Source organism: Gymnoscopelus braueri, assembly GCF_963280865.1.
Source record: "Gymnoscopelus braueri genome assembly, chromosome: 9".
NCBI classification, from domain to species: Eukaryota; Metazoa; Chordata; class Actinopteri; order Myctophiformes; family Myctophidae; genus Gymnoscopelus; species Gymnoscopelus braueri.
In genome coordinates, this window is record NC_137610.1 from 53,827,460 (window position 1) to 53,853,626 (window position 26,167).

Sequence of the window (26,167 nt, forward strand, 5' to 3'; positions counted from 1 at the left end):
CACTGGAATAGTATATATTAACCATAATTGTTACAAAGGGGTAAATAAAGAATGTAAGGTTAAAATGATGCAATGTAGAATGTGTGGAATCAACATGAAAGGAAAAGTCCTGTTGTCTTTCTCTCCGCCCACGCACGCAACCTGTGAGGTAATTACGGAGCGACAGGCCGCAGCTGCAAGGCACAGAGTGCGAGTGCGGAGGTCAGCTCACGTTGTGTTGTTGTGGAGTGATTTTGTGCACGCAATTAACACAAATCAAAAGGCTATAAGCCAGCATAGTTGTTATAAAAATGAAACGTTGGTTAATACCGGCCAAAGATAAAGAGAAGCCACAAGAGGAGAGTGGCGAAACAATTCCACCGTCAAACAGCCCCAGCCCCAGCGCAGCAGAAGAGAGCACACCCCAGGGAGGAGACCGGGGTGTGGGTAAAACAAAGGCCCCCTGACAAGCCTTCCTCCAAAAAGACAAGAAAAAGACAGCAGCCTGTCCAGTCTTCCTCACAGAGGAAAAGAGTATATCGAGAGGACTACAACCAAAAAGAACAACAGCCCCAATGTGTTATTTGTAATGATTTGCTTGCACATGAAAGCATGAAGCCTACACAAATTCTACGACATTTAACAACTAATCATGCCGAGTACGCTGATAAACTAGTGGAATTCTTTCGCCGAAAAGAATGAGCGTTGCTCGGCGAAAAGGAGACCATGACAAAACAAACTAAAATCTCGGCCAAAGCCCAAATGGCATCATATGAGGTTGCATACTTAATTGCACAGACAAAAAAGCCACATACAATTGGGGAAATCCTTATTAAACCCTCTGCTATAGTTATTAGTTGGATTATGCATGGTGATAAATTCGCCAAGGAGCTGGATACAGTGCCCCTGTCTGATAACACCATAAGCAGGCGCATCACTGACATGGCACAGGACGTTAAACTTAACTTGTGTCAACTGACTGACAGAGTGAAGAAATCAAAATATGCTTTGCAGTTAGATGAGTCCACAGATATTGCAAACTGTGCCCAGCTGCTTGTATTTGTGAGATACCGTTTTGAAGGAAAACTGGAAGAGGAGCTGCTCACTTGCACTACGCTGGAGGGAACGTGTACAGGCGAGGACATTTTCACAAAACTTGACAACAAGCTAAAAGAAGAGGGACTGTCTTGGGATGATTGCATCAGGGTTCGTACAGACGGCGCGGGGGCCATGATGGGGAATAGGACGGGACTGAAAGCTAGAGTCTTAAAAGTGGCTCCTCACATAAAGTTTACGCACTGCATTATTCACAGAGAGGCTCTTGCAAGCAAAACACTGGAACCAGAGCTTAAAAGTGTTCTTGATACTGCGACGAAAATGGTCAACTTTATAAAATCTTGTCCACTCAACACCAGGCTATTTGCAACTCTCTGCAACGAACTGGGCTCGGAGCACGAAGGCCTGCTGTTCCATACTGAGGTGAGATGGCTGTCCAGGGGAAATGTTCTCACCCGCCTGTTTGAGCTGCGGGATGAGGTACTTATTTCTGATGGAGAAAGCACCAGAGCTGGCTGAGCACCTGACTAAACCTGAATGGGTAGCCAGGCTGGCGTATTTATCTTGCATATTTGATAAACTGAATGGACTTAATCTGTCCTTGCAAGGTGACAACACAAACATCCTGTCCCTGAGTGATAAAATCCACGCATTCACAAGGAAACTCGAGCGCTGGACTGCGCGAGTTGAAATGGGCACGATTGATATGTTTTCTGAGCTTCATGAATTCATGGAGGAAAATGAACTAAGTGTTAACATTGTGAAGCGCTCTATCACTGCTCACCTGCGAGCCCTCCAGGAACACTTTCACAAATATTTCCGCTCTGGTGGGAGTCACTGGAAAGGCTGGCTGCTGAGTCCCCCGATATGGAGCCATCCTGTCACGGTGCAGGACCACCGTGCGACCCCTAGGAGCCAGCTTCACACGATACACCACCTCCCCCACTCTCTCGACCACATAGCAGGGCCCAATCCATTTGCTGTCCAACTTAGGGCAGCGGCCCTTCACTCTCTTCGGCCCATACACCCAGACCATGTCTCCAGCCTGGAAGTCCTGACCTTTGACGAACGCGTCATGTCCGCGCTTCTGACGGGCTCCCGCCTGTTCAGCCTGCTGCCTGGGGAATCCGTGGGCCAGTTCCATCCGGTCCTGTAACTTCCTGGCATATTCCGGCCCAGCCAAAGCGTCTGGCACATCGGGTGGCCGCCCATAGGCCAGGTCAGGCGGCGTCCTCAGCTCCCTGCCCAACATCAACAAGGCAGGAGTACAACCAGTGGACTCTTGGACAGCACTCCGACACGCCATGAGGATAAGCGGTATCTGCAAGTCCCAATCACTCTGATCAGGGGCAGTGGTGAGAGACAACTGGGCACCTAGGGTCCGCATGAAACGCTCCACGAGGCCATCGCTCTGTGGATGAAGCGGAGTAGTCCTAGTTTTATGGATGTTCAGTTGGCTACACAACGCCTTGAACACTTGTGACTCAAAGTTGCGCCCCTGGTCTGAGTGGAGCTCCGAGGGGGCCCCGAAGCGGCTGAATATTCCCTGCACCAGGGCCTCCGCCAAAGTCGCTGCCTCCTGGTCAGGAAGGGCGTATGCTTCAGGCCACTTCGTGAAGTAGTCGATTGCGACAAGAACATAACGGTTTCCCCTACTGGTACGGGGGAGCGGACCCAGCACATCGACCGCCACCCTGTCCATGGGTGCACCCACCCGGTGCAGCTGCAAGGGTGCATGCGACTGGCCTTGGGGCCCTTTACGGGCTGTACAAGCATCACAGCGGCGGCAGTAGTCCTCCACATCCCTCCTGCACAGGCCCCAGTAGTACGTCTGTCTCAACCGCCTCAGCGTCTTCGTCACCCCAAAGTGACCGACTCCAGGAGGGCCATGATGCACCTCAAGCACCTTTTCGCGTAGGTCCCAACCGCGTAGGGCACAACCACCTGCCAGTGGGGCTCCCCAGTGGATGGCTTACACCAGCACCGCTTCAGGACCCCATCCTCCAACTTCACTCCTGGCCATTGAGACCAAAGGCCTCTCACGGTGGCAGAATGAGCAACCACATCTCCCCATGGGGGCCGGGCGTTCGTCTCCAGCCACCCCATGACCATTTTGAGGTCCGGGTCTTCGAGTTGCAGGTCTCCCCACCCTCTCTCTCTCACTGGTAACAGGGCCCGACAGACAACCTCGCCAGCCCGTAGATTTTCTGCTTCACGTCGTTCAGCACGGCCACAGTGGCCACAGCCTGGGACACATGGTCGGCGCGAGAGACTGTCTGCATTCGTGTGGCTCACACCCGCTCTGTGCTGTATGGTGAACTGAAAGGCCTGCAGCTGCTCGATCCATCTCGCAACTTGTCCCTCCGGCTCCTTGAATGACATGAGCCACTTCAACGCAGCATGGTCAGTACGGATGGTGAATGGAAGGCCACAGAGGATGTGTTTGAAGTGCTCCACCGCGTCGATCACCGCCAACAGTTCCCTGCGAGTGACACAGTAGTTCTTCTCTGGTTTGTCAAAGGTGCGACTGTGATAGGCAATAACACGCTCCCCCTCTGGGGTCAGCTGCGAGAGCACGGCACCAAGGCCGGTGTTGCTAGCGTCCGTGTCAAGAACAAGGGGAAGCTCAGGGTTGGGTGCAACCAGTACCGGGTACCGTGTCAAGAACAAGGGGAAGCTCAGGGTTGGGTGCAACCAGTACCGGGTCCTTACATAAGGCCTGTTTCAGCATCTGGAATGCTGCCTCTTGGTCCGGCCCCCACACATAAGACGCGTCTTTATGCAGCAACTGGAACATAGGTGCAGCCACCGAAGAGAACCCAGCCACAAAACGTCTATAATAGGACGCCAGGCCCAGGAACGACCTTAACTGGTGGACATCAGTGGGGGCAGGCCAATCTCGGACAGCTGCCACCTTGTCTGGCTCCGTCATGATGCCAGCTCCACTGACTCTGTGACCTAAGAAGGAGACCTCTTGTTGCAGGAAGTTGCACTTTGCAGGGTGAAGCTTCAGGCCTGCGCACTTGATCCGCTCAAGCACCTCTCTCAGGCTCGCAAGTGCTGACTCAAAACTGGGGCCGTGGACTAGAATGTCGTCCAAGTATACAAGGCAGCGTTCAGGTGGCAGTATCCGCTCTGTAGGTCCAGTGAGGAAAACCAGGCAGACCCGGCCACATAGTCAAGAGACTCGTCTATCCTTGGCAGCGGATAAGAGTCCTTCTCTGTCCTGTCATTCAAGGGCCGGTAGTCAACACACAACCTCCAGGACCCATCTTTCTTCGGAACCATAACGACTGGTGACACCCATGGGCTCTCTGATGGCTCGATGATGCCAGCATCCTCCATTTCCCGCAGCAGCTGTTTGGCAGCAGCTTGGCGGGCATAAGGCATTCGACGAGGCCGCTGTCGAACCGGTCGTGCATTTCCCGTATCAATAGAGTGTTGGACCAAGTGTGTGCAGCCCACATCATGGGGACTCGTGGCGAAACAGTGTCGATACTCATACAGGATACACATGAGCTCATCTTGCTGTCTTGAGTCCATCCCCCCCCGATTCCTCTCCCAAATGTCCTTGACAATGGTGCTGGCCGCTGTCTCCTTCTCCGAGACAGGGGCCACACTCGCTGAACGTATAGCAGCAGGAAAGTGCGACTGGGCACGCATCTCCGGATCCGGAACCAGGAGACTGTCAGCAGGCAGTGGAAGAGGGCAGTCTGCATAAGGGGGCTCCCACTGAGGCGGGTCAGCATAATCAGTTGGTTCTCCCCGCACGTCGTTGTTCCCTGATACATTTTCTGTCATTCCTGGTGCGGGTGAGTCACTCAGAAAGGGGATGCAAGTTCCGTCCGGAAACAAGAGGATCTGTCTGTTGAAGTCTAGTACCAACCCTGCTTCACACATAAAGTCCAGTCCAAGTAAGCACATCTCTTTCACTTCGGCCACCCAGAAGGGTTGGCAGGCAGAGTAGACCCCCACCTGGATCTGCGCTTCACACCTCCCCAACATGAGAGCCCTTTCCCCCGTGACTGTTATGAGGGGAACATCGGTAGCTTGAGTTGGGGTCCCCGGCGGCAGAAGATCGGGGTGGAGGAGACTTGCATTTGAGCCTGTGTCAATAAGGGCGTGTACCAACTGACCATTAATTACTGCCGGTACTCTGCAGCAGCCATCACTAAACGGGTTGGGGGTGCAAATGGCATGGTTAACAGGGAGATGGGGCATGTTTGTCGCAGACTGAGTGCCACAGTCTCTGGGAAGTGGAATATGGCTCGGCTCGCTCCCCTCTAAGCCGAGCCCGGTGCGTTTCCCGATCCCGGTGCATTCAAGGCTGAATCAGGGACTGTACAAGACCACTGTGTGTGACCTCTCTGGTTGCACCTCCAACAGAGCCTATTATCTTGATCTCCTGGTGACATTGGCGGGCGGCCTGAGGCCCTGGCAGGGGGAATTGATCTCGGGGTTTGGGTGGGCCGGGGCTGGGGGTAATTCAAAACCTTACTAGGGGGCTGTTCGAAACCTTCTATGAGGATCTCTTCCACCGCCAAAGCTTTCTCCAGTGCTTCCTCCAGGGTCTGCGGGTCCACAAGTCGGACTTGTTGACGTAAGGGAGGGGGTAGGAGGCCACGAATGAATGCTTCTTTGGTTAGCACCAAGCGTGATGTATCATCAAAATCAGGAAATCCTCTTTGAGCGAGGTAGCGTAGCTCCGCCGCAAACACTCCCAACTTTTCCCCAGGTGCCCGCACACGCTCGTTGAACCTCTGCCGTATAACAACGGCGGGTGTAGTATTCCCGAAGCGTCTCTCTAAGGCCTTGGATATAGCTTGTGGATTCTCCAAGTCAGCGGCAGTTACATCCAGCAGCACTTTCCTAGCCTCGCCTTGCAATGCTGAGACCAGTTGGACCGCTCTCTCTGCAGGGGTCCAGCCATTGGCTGTTGCCAGAAGATCAAACTGGGCCCAGTACGTTTCCCAGGATGTGAGCCCATCGTAGTGCCCAACTTGCAAGCGGCCAACCCTGGGGGCTGGGGGAGGCTGCTGTGTGTTAGTCAACGCTGTAGTGAATGCAGCAGTCAGAGCAGGTACCAGGTCAGCTAACTGGTTAGCAGCAGCAGGTGAACTAACTGGGGCTGTAGTAATAGAGCTGCGCTGGTCACGACCCCCCATAGAGTAACCAACTGCACCGGCGCTCTCATCCGTATGGCGTGTTGGTCTTGCATGTGGCACATTAACACTAGCATCCTTAACTATGACAGTCTTGCCGCTTGTATTGTCGGTGTTCACATTTGCAGTATTTTTGTCAGCCAGGTTAGCCTTCACATTGTCCCCCAAATCATAAGGTTAGGTCACATAACGTTGTGTTTCTTCCCCCATCATAGCCACAAACTTGCCCCTGGAGTTATTCAGGAAATTGCCAAAAGCATGCTCCATTGCAATGGCCATTCTTTGCATAAAACCATCCTCTATTTTAGCTGTAATGTCCTTCTCTAACTCTGCAATAGAGCCTGGTTGGCCATCCATTTTACCTTTGAGATCAGCCAGGGTTGTGACATCATCGCCGTCGTCTGTGGGAGGTCCATGTGCTGTAGTGTTTACATTCTTTACATTCCTTGCTCCCGGTCTGTAGCGTGCATCTACAGGCAGAGCAATGCTGAATGGGCTATTTTCCATGTCGCTGGGGGGGGCCATAAGCAACGTAGCAGGTGAGTGAGTCTTACTTCGTACAACCTGACCCTCGTCGGTGTGTTTCCCCACCGGCGTTTCTGGTGGAGTGTTCAGAGAGTAAAAGTCACTTGTTTTTATCCGTTCGTCCATCTCGTTCCCTCGGTGGTTGTTAGCGAGCGTAGGTAGCTGTATTCGGGGAATAGAGGCCTGGCAAACCCACGTTCAGACACCAATGTAGCGTTTGCGGTCCCTCACAGCTAACTCACTAACTTAGATAAAAGGAGGAAACATGGATTGACGTTTTAACCGGAGAACCGGGTTTTATTGCCCTTTCAATACAGGCTAAAACTGGGTTGGGAGGGTGCCGAAAACAATAAAGAGGCTGCGCTGTCTGTCTAGCTTGAGTCTCTCCACACACTGTGCCACCATAGTGTCTCTGCCACTTCCTCGTTCCTCTTCGCGGGCTTCTTCTTTACCCACCCCCTTTGATCATGTGTTAACCCCTTCTCAGCCTGCCCTAAACTGCATACCTGAACTAGGCACCTCCTCCCCCCATCAAAACCCCCCCCTCCCACAAGTCTCTGTCATTATTCCAGCAGGGTCGCTACAATACTATGCCGCTTGCCGAGTTTTGGATTTCAGTCAAGAGGGAATACCCACAGCTATACAAGGCTGCAATGGATGTACTGATACAGTTTGGATCTACGTACTTATGTGAAAAGACTATCTCAGCACTGACTTACATTAAAAATAAGTACAGGTCGAAACTAAACGTGGAAGATGATCTCCGAGTGGCCGTCTCTCAAATTAAACCCAGAATGGACTTGTTGTGCTCCCAGCATAGTGCCCACCCATCTCATTAGGTAGGGCTACTGTAAATGTGATTGATTGAATTCTATCTATATTAAGAAGATTATTAACAGTACAAGCTGCAGCTGTACTCAAACGTCATACTAAAAGTATAACACAGTTTACACATAAAAATGTCATTGTGGTCTGTTCACTGTTGTAGCTACGTATGGTTAAATAAATTACTTATATACTGTAAAAATATTTTGGTTGTTATGTGTGTTATTTTTGTTTGTGTCATTATGCCTATGTGTTGAGAATAGTTTAACAAAGTCCACTGAGCAATAGACCAGAGAGTTGTGTAACATAAGTCCCAGAGGTTAAAATAAGCCAAAACAGTGACTTATGGTAATATTTTGCCTTTGATATCATTGAAAGGCAAGATACTAGACTAGACTAGAGCAGGGGTCTTCAACATTTTCAGGCCAAGGACCCCCTAGCTGAGAGAGAGATGAAGCAGGGACCCCCTACTCTATATTGTATAAAATTGTGTTTCAGATTTCAGATTGTGTTTCAGATTTTTTAACTTGATCTGCTATTTTCCCCCCTCTACACCTATATACCTCTTTTTGATCTACAAGCTCATGAGCTTGTAGATCTGCTATTTTTGGCTTAAGTCCTCCTCAAAAATGGGATGCTAGTGGTTAATGTAAAAAAATATATCGTATCACACAAAGATTTGGCGGCCCCCCCTGTAGTAACTCTGAGGACCCCCTAGGGTCCCGGACCCCCTGTTGAAGGCTCCATGACTAGTGACATAAGGTACATTTCTCACCTTTAAAACAATGAAATGCAGACATACATGCTATGTGTCTGAATGGTAAAACCGTATTTATTTATTTTTGCTTTTAGTCAAAATAAGAAAATCATTTTGCATTGAGATAAGATTTTTTGTTAAAAAAGATTACCATTTAAAAAAATAATCATTTCAATAACTGATCTCAATATGGACCCATAATTTGCCATAATCATGCAGCTCTATAACAGTGACAGCCATGACAGCAATGGTACAAATAAAACAAATTAAATAGACTACAGTAGTATTCTTTTTGTAATCACTTTAGGCCTTTCGTTGTATAGTTAGGGCATCAATATCATAGCCATATCATGATATTAGACTGGATATCGTCTGTGATTGTGGATATTGTACTATTAAGTGTTATTTTCCTGGTTTAATCTTATTGGTACTCTATATTGGCAAATACACAAAATTAAGTACTTGTACTCGGCCTGAACAATTCTAGTTACACTAGTTGTTTAGTTCTTAGATAGAAAATCGGTAAAACCGGTATCGGCAGGTCAGACTTTAAAAAAAACAGTAATCGGTATCGGCCAAGAATTTTTCAATCGGTGCATCTCTAGTATTAAGCATATGATGTATAATACGCACCCACTCACCTTTGCAGCTAAGTGGCCCTTTTGAGGTTGAAGCACTGTCTGTACTGATGAGACTCAATTACTATCCAAAAATAATTAGGATTTAATTTGTTGGTCGTTAAGTGGCTCAGTAGTTAATGCAGACATACTATAGTTTTAAAATGCGCCCCGGCTGACCAGGGGGAGGCAGTATAGATCAGGATTACTGCATGTTTTTGTGAGGGTACCTACCTTAGGGGACACGGGGAGAACATGCAAACTCCATACAGAAAGGCCCTTCCGCCAAACCTAGGGTATGGGCACTGATGACGCGGAGGAGATGACACGCCCCCAGAGCCCACAGCGTCCCCGGCGGGAATCGAACCAAGAACCACCTAAAATTGATACGAAAGGTTTTTGGATGCATTCTGGTAATATTGGGAATGCTAAATAACCTACTAAAAATCTAGGAAAATAAACCTTCTGGAAAGGTGTAATTTTCAAGATGGTGTCCAAGATGGCTGCGGGGATCTTTAAATTGCTATATCAATTGAAAAAATGTATCCACCTGTTTCCGCAGGAATTTACTGGAGCAAAAATCCTGTGTGGGAAACATCCTGCGGGGGGACCGGAAGTAGGAAATAGCGGCTCAGTGTGTTTACATTTGCCAGCAGAACGTAGCTCGTTCGCACAAATGTCCAGTAATTCGCACGCGAAAAGGAAACATTAATGTCCAGTTTGCTAATCCACAACTACTGTGCCAGATAATCACCAAGAGAGTTAAAAAAGAAAAAACGTTTCAGTCATTCAGTCCGACTTCACTGTAGCCTATTTTAGACTGAATGTTTCATTTATCCTCATCTTGCGCTAATGCACGCAACTGTTTTGCCAGCTTTTATTTGTGTTGTTTCTCATAAGCGTGCATCCGTTGTCCGTCAACAACACAGTAGTCTGTGCCTTGACTTCAGTGCGCTGACTCCCCCCGCCCCCCTACATGCAAAAGGCCCGTTCGCAGTACAGCTACGTTCTGCTGGCAAATGTAAACACACTGAGCCGCTATTTCCTACTTCCGGTCCCCCCGCAGGATGTTTCCCACACAGGATTTTTGCTCCAGTAAATTCCCGCGGAAACAGGTGGATACAAAATATCTTTCTTTCAATTTATTTTGGTACCTATGCATGCTTAGGAACGGACTAAAAACCTCCAGGAAAGGCGTTATTTTCAGGATGTGTCCATGTTGGCTGCCAGGAGCTTAAAATGGCTATATCTCAAATAGTATTCAATACAACCGAGAATGTCAGAGTCTACCATCAGTTAATTATTTATTGCTAAATCCCATTTTGCTCATTTAAAATATTTTAAGTATTGAAAATAAAAACTGTCACATGAAGTGTAAAAATGGTTGACATTTTTGGAAACATGCATCTATTACTTATACAATTACTTAAATAACCACAAAGTAGTCCAATCCAGTAAAACAGGTTTACCAGCTCATTATGCACGTGACTTATACAGTCACTATTCATTGCCATCCTCAGACTCCTCTGGAAGAAACATAATTATGGATTGCCACATTCCTCAAGTTGACACAACCGCCCATGTAGACATTATTACATGGTATAGTCCATATATTCAACAAGAACAGCAGAGTGTCTTGCAGGCAGTGGAGCAGTTACAGTAATGACCTTAAAGAGACTGTCTGGACTGGAGCAACATTCATACAGGCATGGGCGTAGCCAGAACGCTGGCAGTAGCTGGGCCTGGGCATTTGTGGGTGGGCACTCGTGCGCGCGTGCGTGAGTGGGGTGCGAGATTTTTTGGGCGGTTTTGTGCGGATTTGGGTGTTTTTGGGGCGGTTTTGTGCGGATTGGGTGAATATATTAGGGTGAATGTATATTTATTTTATTTTTTGGGTGGGCACAACAGCCAGGTGGGTGGGCCCAGGCCTACCTATGCCCACCCGTGGCTACGCCCCTGCATACAGGTTCCACCCCCAGTTCATGGCATCCATGCCCTCTTATTTTCCCATCCAGATCAAGCTCTAAGACAGTGAAGTTTGGTAGCAGATTCAGTTGGGCAGACGTTCAGGCGTTACTTACAAGCGACAAAGCTGAAGGTGTTACAGTGCATTGTTACGGGCAAATCTGTGCACTTCCCACTGAAGAGGACTGTTAAAATTATGCTGTAGTTTTGCAGCTAACGTTGCATTCGGAGAAAACACGATGGAGATAAGAATCCATTTATTAGAAGGGCTGCACTCATCAGTCTGACAGCCTCCACTGAATGAACTACTCCACACACAGGTGGTAATCAATCATATGGATGTGATTAGGACATAGGAGGCAGGCATGCATCCTATACCCTGTGTCTTGGCGCCTCACTGTGGCACAATCATAACATTGCACATCATATATAGAACACAGTATTACTGTACATACAAGTGAGGACATATATCCCATCAAATCTTAACAAGGAGGACAGCCATTATTTGGCATCCAAGGTCCTCAATCACCGCTTTGGTCTGGTTAGGGGTAGTTAATGCATCGGCACTACCAATGCATTCTCTGATATAAAAAGGAATAATTTCAGCTTTCAGCGTACTCCTTTCTCATGGACACCTCAACACATAACAGGGGCTATATACCCATTCAGCTATTGCCCCGAGGTGGACCCCAGCACTGCTACACTCCCCCACAAACACTGGGAACCATACGGAGGTACCAGGCCCTCAAGGTGACATTAACTCCTGAGGCATTTGACAATAAGGAGCTGCATCTCATAGAATTTTATTCATTGAAATACACTAATAAAGTCAGTTCAACAGTGGAAACAAAAGCTATTGGGCAGTTAACAAACATGATTGAAAACTATGTTTTTGTGAATGCCACTGCGCTAAATATACCTTGGAAAATAAAATTTGAATCACATTTACACTCCCATTATGTCCCATGTAACATAAAATACAAATCAAAATAATTATACTAAACTATCCCTCTAAATCTAGGAAGGTAAGAAAAATCTAATTTGTAGAAATAGCCTATTTGCAGTGCTTAATCTGTCAATTATTAGGTGTCGGAGCCCATGAGCCCGATTATTTTAAAATATACGTAGCCTATATTTTCATAAAATACATATAATTGATTTAACCATGTAATAGACCCAGATGTACAAATAACAGCATATAACAGGGGCTATAGAAATCAATAGAAGAACGCTAAATAAATTGTTTACATTTTACTTCTTACTGTATATTTGTTAACCATGCCTATAAGGAGCAATTTATACCAGGTTTAGATCCTCCCATATGAGCGGTGTGACACAAACTGTATAAGTGCCAAATGTAGCAAAAAAATACAGGCATCAGACATTAAAATATCCTCTCAAAAAGTGTTTTATTGGAAAGATTGACCCACAAAACTCAAGAATAGACACCCATATGTTGGATAACTCCACATAAACCCTCCAATATTTAACACCATTTGACCAAGACCGACACCGCTTTAAAACCTCAAAACGTTGCTTTTGACCCTGAAAAAAGTATTTTCCACTAAATCCATAAAGCACAACTTTTAATATATGAGGTAGGAGGGTATTAGGACCAATACAAACTATATCACATTACTACTGCAATTTATTTTGGGTTGGGCCTTTTTTTTGGCAGCATGTGGCCTACTGTACCACGTGCTGTTTACATTTCTGACTAATAAAGTATTCAATAATCAATCAATCAATCAATCAATAATCATGTCCTGAACATAATCAACCCCTGCTCATTGTTCTCCATAAAAATCATATTAAATTGATGGTCAGCCACATCTAAACATCTATTTTGATTAGCTGCGTCCATCGAGAGAAACAGCTTTTCTTTTTGTTATATGAAACACGTGGTAATGTTAGAAAAATCTCCCACGTTAACAAAAAGGCAGTAATTGTAAACATACACTGACATTAAGCCTTAAGATTTAGAAAAATATGTAATAATATGCATATGAGTGGAGGTCGAACAGTTACAAGACGTTTATGTCCTGAACCGTATAACACATGGTACAATATACATCCATGCATAAACACCATGCTGTTCCTTCTTCTGAGAACACCTGTTGGCTTACTCCTCCTCCAACTCCTCCTCCAACTCCTCCTCCTCCTCCAACTCCTCCTCCAACTCCTCCTCCAACTCCTCCACCACCTGGCGCAGCTTGTCCACCAGCACTGTAGAATAGAGATAAATATCATTTATTTTGTGGGATGTTTACGACTACACCAAAAGTTGAAATGACCAAAGGGGTAGCGACAGTGACCAATGAGGTTAGGCTTAGAGAGATAAGAATTATTGATGTGAAACAATAAAATAAAATGTAATTTTAATGCATTTTGCCACTTGCATTTCCGGCCTGGAGTCAGTATCAATGGTGGAAAAAATACTCAGATATTTTACTTAAGTAAAAGTAACAATACCACAATATAAAAATACTCTGTTACAAGTAAAAGGCCTGTGTTCCAAATGTTACTTGAGTTAAAGTACAAAAGTATTGGCATCAAAATATACTTAAAGTACCAAAAGTAAAAGTACAAACATAGAAAAAAAAAAAGAAAATAGCAGATCTACAAGCTCACAACGCGTTGCGATGCGATGCGTTGTGAGCTTGTCGATCTGCTATTCTCAAATAGCCTAGGTATAAAATAGGACTAAACTGTTTTATAATGTAATAATATCTGCAAAGTAACTAGTAACTAAAGTTTTAAAATAATTGTAGTGGAGTAAAAGTACAATATTTGCCTCTTGAGAGGTAGTGGAGTAGAAGTAAAATTATTGGAAATTGGAAATACTCAAGTAAAGTACAAATACCTCAAAATTTTACTTAAGTACAGTACTTGAGTATACATGTAATTAGTTACTTTCCACCACTGGTCAGTAGACAAGCCGGGGTGAGTTCTTCCGGGGGCTGAGACTCTTCACCCCATTGGCATATTGCCAAGGGGTCAGTTTGAAGAGTTGAGTTTGGCCAAGCCAACATCTGTTAGTGTTTTCACAATTTGATCAGATCATACCTAGGGTTAGGCACACCCTAATCTCTCAAGACAGGTTCTGCTAACAGCAGCATCTGTCAGCACCACTGTGTTTCCCTGCCCTTTTTTTTTACCGAATGGGTTCCCAGATTGGGCACACCCAGGTTCTACTATCTTTCTTTTCACATTGGTCTACTCTACTCTGTCTTCCTTGGGATAACACTCAACCCGGGTCCGAAAGCAGCTAAACACAATTACCTCCAACTGTTGGCCTTTGGGAAGCGTCATACGCACGACAGGCATTGATCAGTCCTCCCAGCTGTTCAGGACAGTCCTCAGGAAGTGGTTCTAGCACTCGCTTCTCCACAAACACTCTATTATAAATGTGGAGATCTGTGGTACAATCTGTTATGAGAGAAATTGTTATAAAATACATACAAAGTGTAAAGAAAGTTTGCAAGAAAGGTACAGTCTGCGTTAACCACTGTTTTCAGGACACATACCGTCAAGGGGTTTCATACAGGTTGCGATTTCCCACAGGACCATTCCAAGACTGGGAAAGAAAAGAAAAATACAGTGTGGTTTGGTTCATTAATTCATTTCAGTTATTGGCTATATAGGTCCAATTAGAGTTAATTAAACTCTGAACTTTATTGTTTTTATGCATGTTATTTATTTGTAAGTAAAAAAAAAAAAAAAGAAGAGAAATCTTATTACTGTAGAGGACTGACCTGTAAATCTCACATTTCTTGCAGTATGGATGATTGAAACTCTCCAGCTGTTCAGGTGATCGGTAGCGAAGGGAGCTCCTCTTTGGGTTCACAGACATCTCTGTCTGAACCAGTTCCAAACCACCCAGCTAGTCACAAAACAGACAACCAATAAATGATAATACAATATAATAATCACCATAGGAAATACATACAAAGGTGTAGGCAACAGTGACTTATGTCTGGCTAGAAAACAAAAGTCACTAAGGAATATTTAATAGCTATAAATTAACACATCGTCAGCCTTCTGATTGTCTGTCTGTCTGTCTGACCAACCAACCAGCAGGCTTCTCCCGCCTTGTTTCACTCTGGTTCAGCCTCCTTCTGGTTGTTTATGTTGAGTTTGCAAAACATTAGAAAAATATATATTTTCTTTTAGAACACGTTAAGCCCAGTCACTTTACTGCACCCGAGCTGTTCCTTTTTTACTAACGGCAAGTTTAAAATAAGAATTGAATACATTAATTATCAATACGAGGCAATTGAAAAACGGACGGTTGCTTATGCCAACCAAGAAACAGTAACCAATAGGCGTGAAGAAACTCGACAAAGGGTCAATTAGCCGAAAGAAGAAGATTAAAATTGTGACATTTGAAAGATCATAATGTATGCAGTGAGCTGTGAACAAAATGAATCAAGACAAAATGACATCAACTTAATAAGGAAAATGCTTTATATTTAACGTCATACCTTAACTCTGTAGCCTTCAGCTACCATGAACTTGTCGCTGGTGATGCTCCCATGGACTTTGGATTCTTGTTCTGACTGATGTAATCTAAGAGGAAGCAATAGTTGTCAGTGTGTAACTTATCAGAATAAAATTGTAAGAGATTTTAAAGGTGTGGCTTAACCCTGCCTGGACAAAACATATTTGTTTTGGCAAATTGGTACTAGCCTGGACCATTCTATAATTTCTAATCTAATTTCCGCAGGCAATCAAAGGTAGCGCATGTTGGCTGCCTTCAACTGAAGTGAAATATTGAAGCAATAAGCTATGCGCATGCAAGGCATTAAATCCATGTTCCTTGTTTTCACCAGGAGTTAGAATGACATATGTTTGTGATTTAAATGACACGACTCTCATCTCTTGAGACATGACATCACCAAAAAACAACAGAGAAATCGCTGAGGCACCGACATTTGTTTGACTGTACCATGTCAAGGTTAGATTCTTACTTATTGAACTCATTCTGAATCTAATTGGTTTGTTTTTCTCCATCAAAGACTGACCACTGGGAACTCACCTGTAGATGCCTTGTGCAGCATCCAAACACATGCGAGCCCTCCTGTCCCAACTGCGTAGTTTAAACCTCGAGTTGTCCAAAACCCCTCTCAGACTTCCCTTCTCACAGTACTCCATCACTATGAGTAGTGCTGGCAGGGAAAGGGAAATCTCATATTATATAGGAGACAGGCGTAAAGTAGAAAAATGAAAAAAGCAGATGATGACGTGGTTTCAATAATTCTTCTCAACAAGCACAATCATAAAAATGACTCACCATCGGCACCCTGGAAACAGACTCCAAACATCCGCAGTATGTATGGTGATTCATAGTTAATCATGGTTGCGATCTCCTTTTCCAATATCTTCATCACCTCGCTTTTAGAGAAATATTACAGTAGGCTACATAGATAAACACCCAGCCAGGCTCGCAGCATTTTCAGCCCGCTCTCTCCCCACACTGTACCCGATTGACAGTAATGTTCATCAATTTGTTCAATTGTATTAGACGAGAGTTAACCAAAATGATATTTTCTCATTGTATTTGTGAATAAATAAGGCTATGGTTATGTATATCATATACATCCGACAAATGCCCAATAATCTATATTGTATTATCATAGTATATCATTATTTGATCAATTAAAACGTGTGCCACAAACCTTGGTATAGTGGTCTGTGGACAGAGGAATCTTTTGATGGCCACAGGATACTTCCTGTATTCTCCCTTGTAGACTTCAAAGCTGTCAGTTGTCATGATGGGAATTTGGGGAATATCAAAGATCAGGTCCTCAGGGTTGATCTTTCGGATGCCTTCAGGAATGATCTCAGACTTCTGAACTGGTGACGGCAAAACCACCAATGAGATTGAAGAAGAAAACAGAAACATCAGATAGCTGTCAGTGAAATTAAATCCCTCTCTGGAATAAAAACATTGAATAAATAGCACAGCCTAAAGTCACTGAGGGATACCGCTGTGAATAAATGACTTTCAAATGACAAAACTGCATTTTATATTTACCTGGGGCTTTTATTTTCTTAATAGTTTTATTTGTGACATGTGTAACAAATAAATAGCCCTTCCTCTGAAGTCTGGGATGAAAAATCATCCCGACGTATTATGGGTGAAATACAAAGTGCAATAGTTCACAAACCATAACATGCACTATATTGAATGATATGTGGCAATTGACTTTCAAGTTGTTTACTTACGCATTTCAATCATTTGTTTCACGTCTGGCTTATTAGCATCCAGTTTCAATGATGTAGCATCCAGTTTCTCCTCCACAGTATCCTTTTGGTCGTGTAGCACTGTGAAATACATCTGATATTAAAGCCAATCACACAATCAAGATCTTCATAAAGGCATACCTATGTACAGCTTCAATTTGACTATTTACACTATTATACAGTCAACACTGGTAGACTAATAATAATTGAACAAATAATTAGACCTATTTCAAATTCAGTTTTCAGCTCCCATACAACGCAAAAAAGAAAGGCTGTACACATCTGGCTCAAAGAACAATGATAGACTTCTTGCAGAAATGTATTTTATACAAAAGAAGACAAGACCCCCCTCCTCTCACTTTTCAGGATATCTGCATGATCCTTCTTCCTGTCTGCCTCATACTCTTTCCGTTGAGAATCTGCATCAAACAGCTTATGATCCATCTGCACCTGCAGATTCAGGGACAGCACCTGGTATGCGTCGGTGAGACGGTCGTTAAGGCTCTCAAACTCGTCCCCGTAGTTGTAGGTGGTCCAGAACCGCTTGATGATATTTTTTTTATCAGCTTTGTATTTTTTGACTACATCCTCAGCAGACTTGAGTGTGAGCGTGAGCTCCTCGAGGGCCGTGTTCACCTCAGGAGAGATCTGGGCCCCTTTTCGCTTGATGGCCCTCAGCACCGGCTCCAGCCTCTTCACACGTTCTTTCAGACGCGTGCATCGTGTCTTGTTGGCCTTGACCTCCTGGCAGAGCGCGTAGAGTGTAGTCGCTATGCCCAAGATGGGGTCTATTAAATCCATGACTGAAGGGAGAAAGGGGGACAGATAGGTTGAACTGCAATAGACTGAATCTGAACTTTGCATGCACAAACAACATTTTCACCATGTTTAAACATTTTCTTCATGTATGTATTATCATGTCATAGTTATACACTAATAAGGATACACATGCTGTCTAACTCGTTTAACTCAGCCGTGACAAAGATTGCCACAGAATCGGAGGCACAGCAGGTCCAAGGAGCAGCCTCAGGCCACAGCTATACTATGCATGTTATCCTATTAACCCTGTAAAGCATTGTGCTCATGACACATACTTCAATTTAATGCATCAAATACAAAGACACCATTGTCACACATAAGGTATTGTGCAGATTCCATCATGTACTTACAAATATAAAGCATACATTACAACTATCTGCACTTCTCAATCTCAGCTAATACTGCGGTGAGGACAGTCAACAGAGGAAGAGGCGGTCAGTCACTGGAGGACACAGGTATAACTACTTGTGTTTTCTCATGCAATGCATTGTATCCACTACACTGCCAGACTTTAATTTACTGCATGAATACAACAATACCATTATCAAATGCACGTTGTTGGATGTGTATGGAACTCATTCTAATAAACAACCTATTTACAATAACAACGACCTTCACTTCTCAGCTGAGCGCCGAGAGGACAATAGACAGAAGATGAGCCAGTCAGAAGTGAACCAATCATTGGAAACAGCCGAGGCCCACAGGTCACAACTAATTTTTCCCCCATAACCCTGTTATCCATTGTAGCCACTACACTTACATATTGTCATTCAACATGTATACACAACATCATAATTGTCACAAACATTGTCATTTACAGTATATGACATATGCTGTATACCATCAGTTGTAATATTTTTTCTACATAGTTTACTACAAAATAAATGATGATTTATATATTATGCACAAATTTGGCAACTCCCATCACAACTGTATTGATAAGTCATTCATGGTTTAATCTGAATGTCCACACATGTCGTTGAGGTTACAATATAATTGGATGCTTTACTGGTGGTCACTCTTACAATACAGAGCATACATTCTGCCATCTATCACCACTCGCTTCCTGGCTGCCTAGTGACGTCATGGTTACTCTTAAAGGTGTACACTACATCCCTTCCTTTCTTTTCAAGAAAAGAAACAAAACAAAACAACTTGTCATCAACTGCGTAGATGACATTTTGAACATTCAAATAATAGCTGTAACTATTTCAAATATAAATGTGTTACACAATACAGATACATACATTCTGCCATCTATCACCACTCGCTTCCTGGCTGCCTAGTGACGTCATGGTTACTCTTAAAGGTGTACACTACACATGGTGTCCTATCCATCTTTGCAGAACCACTCTATGAGGACCATCAGTACACAACACATTGTAAAAGGACCACAAAAAAGGACACACACTTCAGAAGAGCCTGGACACCTCCACAACAACTCACAGAAATAAGTTTTTCACACACTGAATATGGATAGCGTCTGCATTTCATGCAATGCTGTCAAGTTCCCTTGGGAAACATCAAAAGGTTCTGTTGGTAACAAGTGCTTCCGTGCCTGTTGCCATAATGGAGGGATCCAACTCCAGCCATTCATGGATCCCCCTTCCTAAACTAAAATCTCTGTTTAACAGGAACTCTAACAAATCCAGGCAATTCCAAGAATGTCATGGAGTTCAAACAAGGACCAAAGATGAGAGGACAGATGTACCACATAACTCCCTCTGCAACATGACAACAAAGCGTCTACTCTAACACCAAATGCTACCTCGTGTCCATCGTTACCTACACTTCTGCATTTATACACATGTGTCATTGCTACATGCACGCTCCCAAAGGGTGCTTTCTTCTAGTGTAAAGAACAATGAAATGGTGAAACTTGTGGTTTAGAGAGGTTTGGTGAACGTACTTTCAAAGGACTCTGCTGTGCAGTACTGTAGACATTCACATTCAAGCACTGAAGGCTGTTTGTACTTAGTTCTTGTGCACCAGTGCATGACGACAGTGCATGACGACAAGCTCACAACACGTCGCACGCTGCAAAGAAGACAAAAAAGGTACTGCACACATAACAGGCCTTCACATGTATCTTAGCTGTTGCTTTATTATTTTTTAATGTTATTTAATTCTTATTTTTGCCTTAATTTATCAAAATGTTATCTAATGACACTAACAAGCAAGCAAGCACACAATTGACAACAAACTGCTCCAAAGGCCATTGCGCAAAATTATCCAAATAAACATGACATTACTTTGTCAGTGTTATAAAAATCTGTGATATATTTTTAAAAAAACAGTCATTATAAACCAAACGTGGCCTTGCGCTTAACGGTTGTGGAAATGATATAAACAGATTTCAAATATAAAGTGCTTATCCCATGGCCACGGATGTTACAATTCTGTTCAGGCCCTCAGAAGTACCCTTATATTCCGTATTGTTCATTAAAAAGCATTTTAATCCGATCGGTGGCCATATATATATATATATTAAGAGGAGTTGCATGTGAATGGATGGAGGCTAATCACCTTGATGACTCATCTCTGCCATTAGAATTATGTATTATTTTGTAATTAGAGCATAGTGTATATAGGTGGGCCTAGTCTCGCGTAGCCAGACAACTATTCCACAATCTCAATGACCGGAAACATTTGAAAATTGTGGGAGGCAATAGTCTGGCCACGCGAGACTAAGGTGGGCCTGGTTGTATGTTATGCGAGGCAGTCAGGACACTTTTAAAAAAACAACTTCTACTTGTGCAGTACCACGCAGGGTTCGCTGCAGCCTAAAATCTCTTCATTACACTCTACACATATCGGGAAATATCAATGTATAGTATTAGATTATAAAATAATGCTAAGGCTAATTGAATGGCCATGCTCTCACATGCTCTATTTTCATGTACAGTTTGCGGCATGTACCGTTCTCAGCCATAATTATCTCCCTCACTCAACTCCAAACATATCTTAAATATCAACTCCTCGTTCTTTTTTTAAAAACGGTGTTGGTGCGCTCTCTCTCTCTCTCATTATGAAAGCAAGCTCGCTTTACCCAAAAGACACCAGACACGAGAGAGCATGACAGACTAGCGTATTTTCAAACAAACGGATGCACAAGACCGCCGTCTCCATCTATTTATAAACTCTTTGGATATAGTCAGCAGAGAAGCAATTCGAAAAATGTCAAAGTGCTTCATTTATAAAGTATATTAAAAAAGTGTTTTACATACAAAAAGAAATACAATTATACAAGCTGAGGTAAATCCTCATTATGAACCCCAATTGTTTCAGAGGACATATAGACACTAATAACAAATATAATATAAATACTGCATAAATATAAATTCTACTTAAATCATAGTCATATTCTTGTCATCTGGACCAAGTGTAGTTATTAACAACAACTTGAACAACATATCTATAAGCCAGAGAGGGTCGCTTGTAAAAATAAATATGGCTTTAATGCTATATTAGATGTTGGCCTATTTGACAGTGCAGAAACATAATTGCCTTGATGTAACATTAACGAACGTCAATGAGCGCCAGCTTGACACAGACACACACACCTCCCCTCTGCAGTGCTGTGACTGGAGTTTATGATTAAGAATTACTGTTATTATGGTAAGCCCTCATCTCATATAACACACACCATACAGTAAGAACTCCTCTAACTTTCACTAGCCCAAAAAAAGAGAAAATAAACGTTTTTTGGAGAAAAAAAAAGTGTATTTTATTTTCATATCTGATTTGCGGGACATTGTTCCGTTAACAATAACTCATACCAAATATCAACAACGTCCAAATATCAACGTTTTAGAAACAGGGACAGACCGCAACCACCAGTCTTTACAAGCACCTTCACAGAAAAACAAGGGCAATGTCGCTCACAATAAGCAGACATGGCAACCCATCATGACGCGTTCCAGACCTTTTTTTACCAAACCCGCCCCCTTTTCCACAGTCACGCCCCCACCGTATATATATGAACAGAAGTGCACGCCCACATTCCAGTCAGGCTGTTTATCGGAGTGAGTGTTTACCGACACACTCAAAAATCACTTCTTAAAAAGGAACTGAAAGCTCATGGTGAAACAGTGCCATGTTGTTTCTGATGTATCACTATAGTAAGGGCCATTTAACACAATGTGGTAATCAACCTTTCAACCTTTCCAATGCAACCTTAGTTTAAATCACCATGACAAAGTGCTTCTCCAGTTAAAGCGAAAGTGAAAAAAAAACAGCCTATAACACAATACAAACACAATGGTCTTACACCTGCATTAGGCTACTACATCACATTGTATGTAGCTGTCGCCATAAAAGGGTTGTATATTTTTTGTGTTTTTTTGGTTTATATTTGAGTGAAACACTGTATTGATTATTTGTATATTACTGCAGTGCCATCTACAGTTCAGGTTCGTGTCATGGTATTACTTGGGCAGTCACGTAGCACCAATCAACAGAACATTGTTATACCTTAGAGGCCTGTAATCAGTACTACTGAGTTTCTGAAGAGGGAAGGAGCTCTCCTTCAGCTAAAAATAGTTTCTGAAAACTATAACAAATCTAACCTCCTAGATATCTGTGCAGAAGGCGCACACAGTATTTTGTTGTGTTATCTTTGTATAAATTGTCATCATTGTTGTTTCATCAGATGTGTTTATGTTTATGTGAATATGGACAAACAATTCATTCATCAACACGGACAATTCATTCATGGACATTTAAAAATACAGTAGGACATTTATATTTCATGATGTTTATAATTCATTGTTTAAAAATATATATTATTTGTTTTATGTTGCAGTTTTTCACGTTGTTGTCTGACTTGGGTTAAAATAAAGAGCCCTCGTGAACACCAGTGGAGCATGGTCTATTCTGCCTCAGAACTAGGGACATCTGGGCACCTCGATGTACAATTGGCTATTTTGTCCAAAATGTTAAAAAATTAAATATTAGAAAAATTGTATTAAGTAATGTAAAGTATACATGATGTGAACATGCACGGTACATAATTATTAGACTTAAAGGGATATTTCACTTTAAAAAAAACTTTTGGTCATTTTATCATCTACTCAGGCCTTTGTGAGCCCCCCAGACAGTTTTGGAAAATAAAAATAATAAAATACAATAAAAAAATAAAATAAAATAAATGAAAAAAATAATCGGAAAAACACGGCCCCCTCACGCATTACGAGGGCAGGGTGAGTCACCAGAACCAAGGACGGGTGTTTTCGACAAATCTAACATGGTTAAAATGGAGTTTGAAGTTACAATGGGTTTGTATAGGAAGGGGGCGTGTCTGATAAAATGAATATCAAATGTCTAAATACTGAATCGAGCAACTTAAAAACTGTCTGGGGGCCTCACAAAGGCCTGAGTAGACGATAAAATGACCAAAAGTTTTTTTGAAAGTGAAATATCCCTTTAATGTTATCCTTCAACCAACCATTTTCCAATCAATCAGCTGACTGACACACACACACACACACACACACACACACACACACACACACACACACACACACACACACACACACACACACACACACACACACACACACACACACACACACACACACACACACACACACACACACACACACGGGGTGCATTTACTTACAGTGTTGGGGCTGTTATCATCTCAGCATTGGATTTTCTTTGCAGTATTTGAATCATTAAACATTGCACTGTTCAGCGTGTTAGTGCAGTCCATGCTGTTGCAGCCCCGTCCGTGTCTAACTAACTATAAGCTAGTATGATATATTAACATAACCTCACATGCAACAGCTTGTTTTCGGTAGAGCAATGTTAGATGCACCTTATTTTGTTTGGCCCGCTTGAGCATGTCTGTGCCATGTTATGAAAACTCTCTCTGACATACAGGGGCGTGCTGGGACCAAAATTCAGCTCTGTGATTTTCCGAACCGGCCCACCGTTTTTGGGCCGGGCCCACCGTTTTTGGGCCGTTTTTTTTTTTTGGGGGTGGCCCACCGGCCGTCTGGCGGCCCGTAAATGGCGCGGCCGTTCTGGAATTTTCCCGAATTTCCCAGTGGCCAGCACGTCCCTGCGACAGTAGCTCTGGTCCAGAGCGTCAGGGACGCTGGAAGTCATTTATGCCAAGGGGGGCTGGGCTTGGCGGGGGACTCCGCACGCGCGATATGTGTCCCGCGATATTTTCCAAATTTTTCACGTTTTTTCACCTTTTTCAACAAATATTTTATTCCCCAAAGTTAAATACATCATTGTTTTAATATATAAGTGTGTATATAGACTTTAAAATGATATATATTTGTTTAATTTACAAAAAAAAATGTGTCTTTCTCTTCCCCACCACCAGGGGTGCTGCAGCACCCTCAGCACCCCACTTCCCGCGTCCCTGCAGAGCGTTGCAGGGAGTTCTAACATGTTACAGACAAGCCCCCAGAACCCAGTGGTTTCACTGAAGCCAATTGAACATGCTGGCCATTCATGGTAGTGCAGGCGCGTGCAGGCCTGGGGCTTCAACACATGAACGAGGAAACGGTTTCGACCAATGGGCTCGACTCACGAGCATGCGCACGAGCTTGCGCACGGGGCTGCGCGCTTCTGTGACGCAAAACGCGTCACTGTGACGCAAAACGCGTCACTGTGACGCAAAACGCGTCACAGAAGTGACGCGTTTGGAGCCCCAAATAGGCCTCGCCCACCAAATTTCCAACCCGGAAGAAGGGTTCAAACAGGCCCATGCGCTGGGTGAGCAACTCAATGCAAGTGGATGGGAGGAGAATTCGGGTGCCCTCTCTATTATTTTTAACTCTATGGTTACAGACCGTCTGACACAAGGTGCAGATTCAAAAGGCTCTGAGTCTGACACATCTCCACTCTCCACTCATGGACTTAACACAGTTGTTCTTCCACTGTTTGTTTTTAAGAACAAAGTATTTTCTTTTTAGAAGGGCCGGGGCATCTCTCTTTCTTCCACCGCACGGCCACAGCGCACATTTCTCCTCACACGTCAATGAGGAAATCTCACACAAGCACGCAAAGCAAAGCAAAGCAAAGCAAAGTTTGTTGTTTACCCAGGGTGTTGGACTAAGTTAACACTTATTTACAGCCAGGCCCTGCATGGACACACACACACATACACACACACACGCGCGAGCGGCACCCCCAGGGTCCTAGCGCCCTTCGTATACAGCACACAAACACACAGGCACGCAGGCAGACACACTGCATTGTGCGCAAGCAGATTTGTTTTCCTCCCCCTTCACCCGGGAGTACGGGACAAACTATGTCCTGTACGGGACACACCTCTTTTGCCTCAAATACGGGGCGTCCCGGCTAATACGGGACTGTTGGCAACCCTAACAGTTATGCCACAGATGGCCCTGACTGAAAAATGCTGTTAATGTAACTCAAGAGAGTGTAAAAGGGAACTGACACTTATACAAAGCAAAATCCTCTACACTCTCACTGTTAAATTACTGTTAAACAGTGAGAGTGAGGATTGATCTGAGTTCATTTATATTGATACAGACACGGTGCACATATCATACTTACTGCAGCCACACTCAGTGCTGTAGCAGGCCTACAGTCTGCTCTGTACTGTAGAGAGAACTGTGGACAGAATAAACAGGAAGCAGGAAAAGGAAATTACCATTACATGTAAACTTAGCAGCAACTTAGCAACAAACTGATTTCAATAAAACACATTGAAGAACGTAAGGAGCTCATTTACCTGTAGTGAGTGTTGATGCAGGACGCCTGTTCACACCGAGGACACTGAACTGAAACTAGATACAGCTTGTTGTTGCTTGAAACTTGAGACTCCTCTGCTCCTCCTATTTTCTCTACTTCCTCTCTACCTGACAAGTCTGACATGCCAATGGCTCTGACAAGCACAGATTGCTGACTTACTATATGATTTGCTCAATTAAATAATGAATTAATAGAGAGGGACCAGTGCAGGTGTTAAACACTTAAACCCTATATATATTGACAGGGGTTCCCCAGGGCTCTGTACTTGGCTCCTTTTTACCCCTCCACACAAAATCTCTTCGCTGTAATTAGCTGATGTACAAGCCCATAAAGCTTGTAGATCAAAACGCGTCGCTTCGCGCCACGTTTCACGCCGTGTTTCGAGATTGTGGATCTGATACTTTTGAGTGACACTGTAGTAAAGGAGTAGGGCGTTCATTTATGAAAAAAAACACACAAAAAGTTAGAATATGGATGTG

General features: G+C 43.7%; 1 protein-coding gene across 3 annotated transcripts; it reads right to left on the bottom strand.

Moving 5' to 3' along the window:
- Positions 1-12,290: 12,290 nt before the first annotated feature.
- LOC308091260 (mixed lineage kinase domain-like protein) lies at positions 12,291-25,751 on the bottom strand. Of its 3 annotated transcripts, XM_080436720.1 has the most exons (14): positions 25,669-25,697; positions 25,491-25,547; positions 19,861-19,988; positions 17,492-17,935; positions 17,115-17,213; positions 16,565-16,742; positions 16,180-16,280; positions 15,925-16,054; positions 15,371-15,455; positions 14,642-14,769; positions 14,414-14,463; positions 14,169-14,315; positions 13,090-13,112; positions 12,291-13,035 (listed from the first exon to the last, which is right to left on the bottom strand). In XM_080436720.1, exons 3-14 carry the CDS (start codon positions 19,946-19,948, stop codon positions 13,009-13,011), a joined length of 1,500 nt encoding a protein of 499 aa, XP_080292846.1. In that variant the 5' UTR covers positions 19,949-19,988; positions 25,491-25,547; positions 25,669-25,697; the 3' UTR covers positions 12,291-13,008. The 3 variants fall into 3 exon arrangements, with proteins under 3 accessions (XP_080292846.1, XP_080292845.1, XP_080292847.1); XM_080436719.1 differs by having other exon boundaries at positions 12,291-13,112; XM_080436721.1 differs by lacking the exon at positions 19,861-19,988 and having other exon boundaries at positions 12,291-13,112; positions 25,669-25,751.
- Between the last annotated feature and the right edge of the window lie 416 nt (positions 25,752-26,167).

Excerpts from the sequence above, each read along its gene's own strand:
- LOC308091260 (XM_080436719.1), bottom strand. The coding sequence starts at position 19,948 with ATGCACTGGTGCACAAGAACTAAGTACAAACAGCCTTCAGTGCTTGAA. Across the intron at positions 17,936-19,860 it reads CACAGCAGAGTCCTTTGAAA|TCATGGATTTAATAGACCCC; the intron begins GTACGTTCACCA and ends TTCTCCCTTCAG. Across the intron at positions 13,113-14,168 it reads CCAAAGGCCAACAGTTGGAG|TGCTGGTGGACAAGCTGCGC; the intron begins GTAATTGTGTTT and ends TCTATTCTACAG.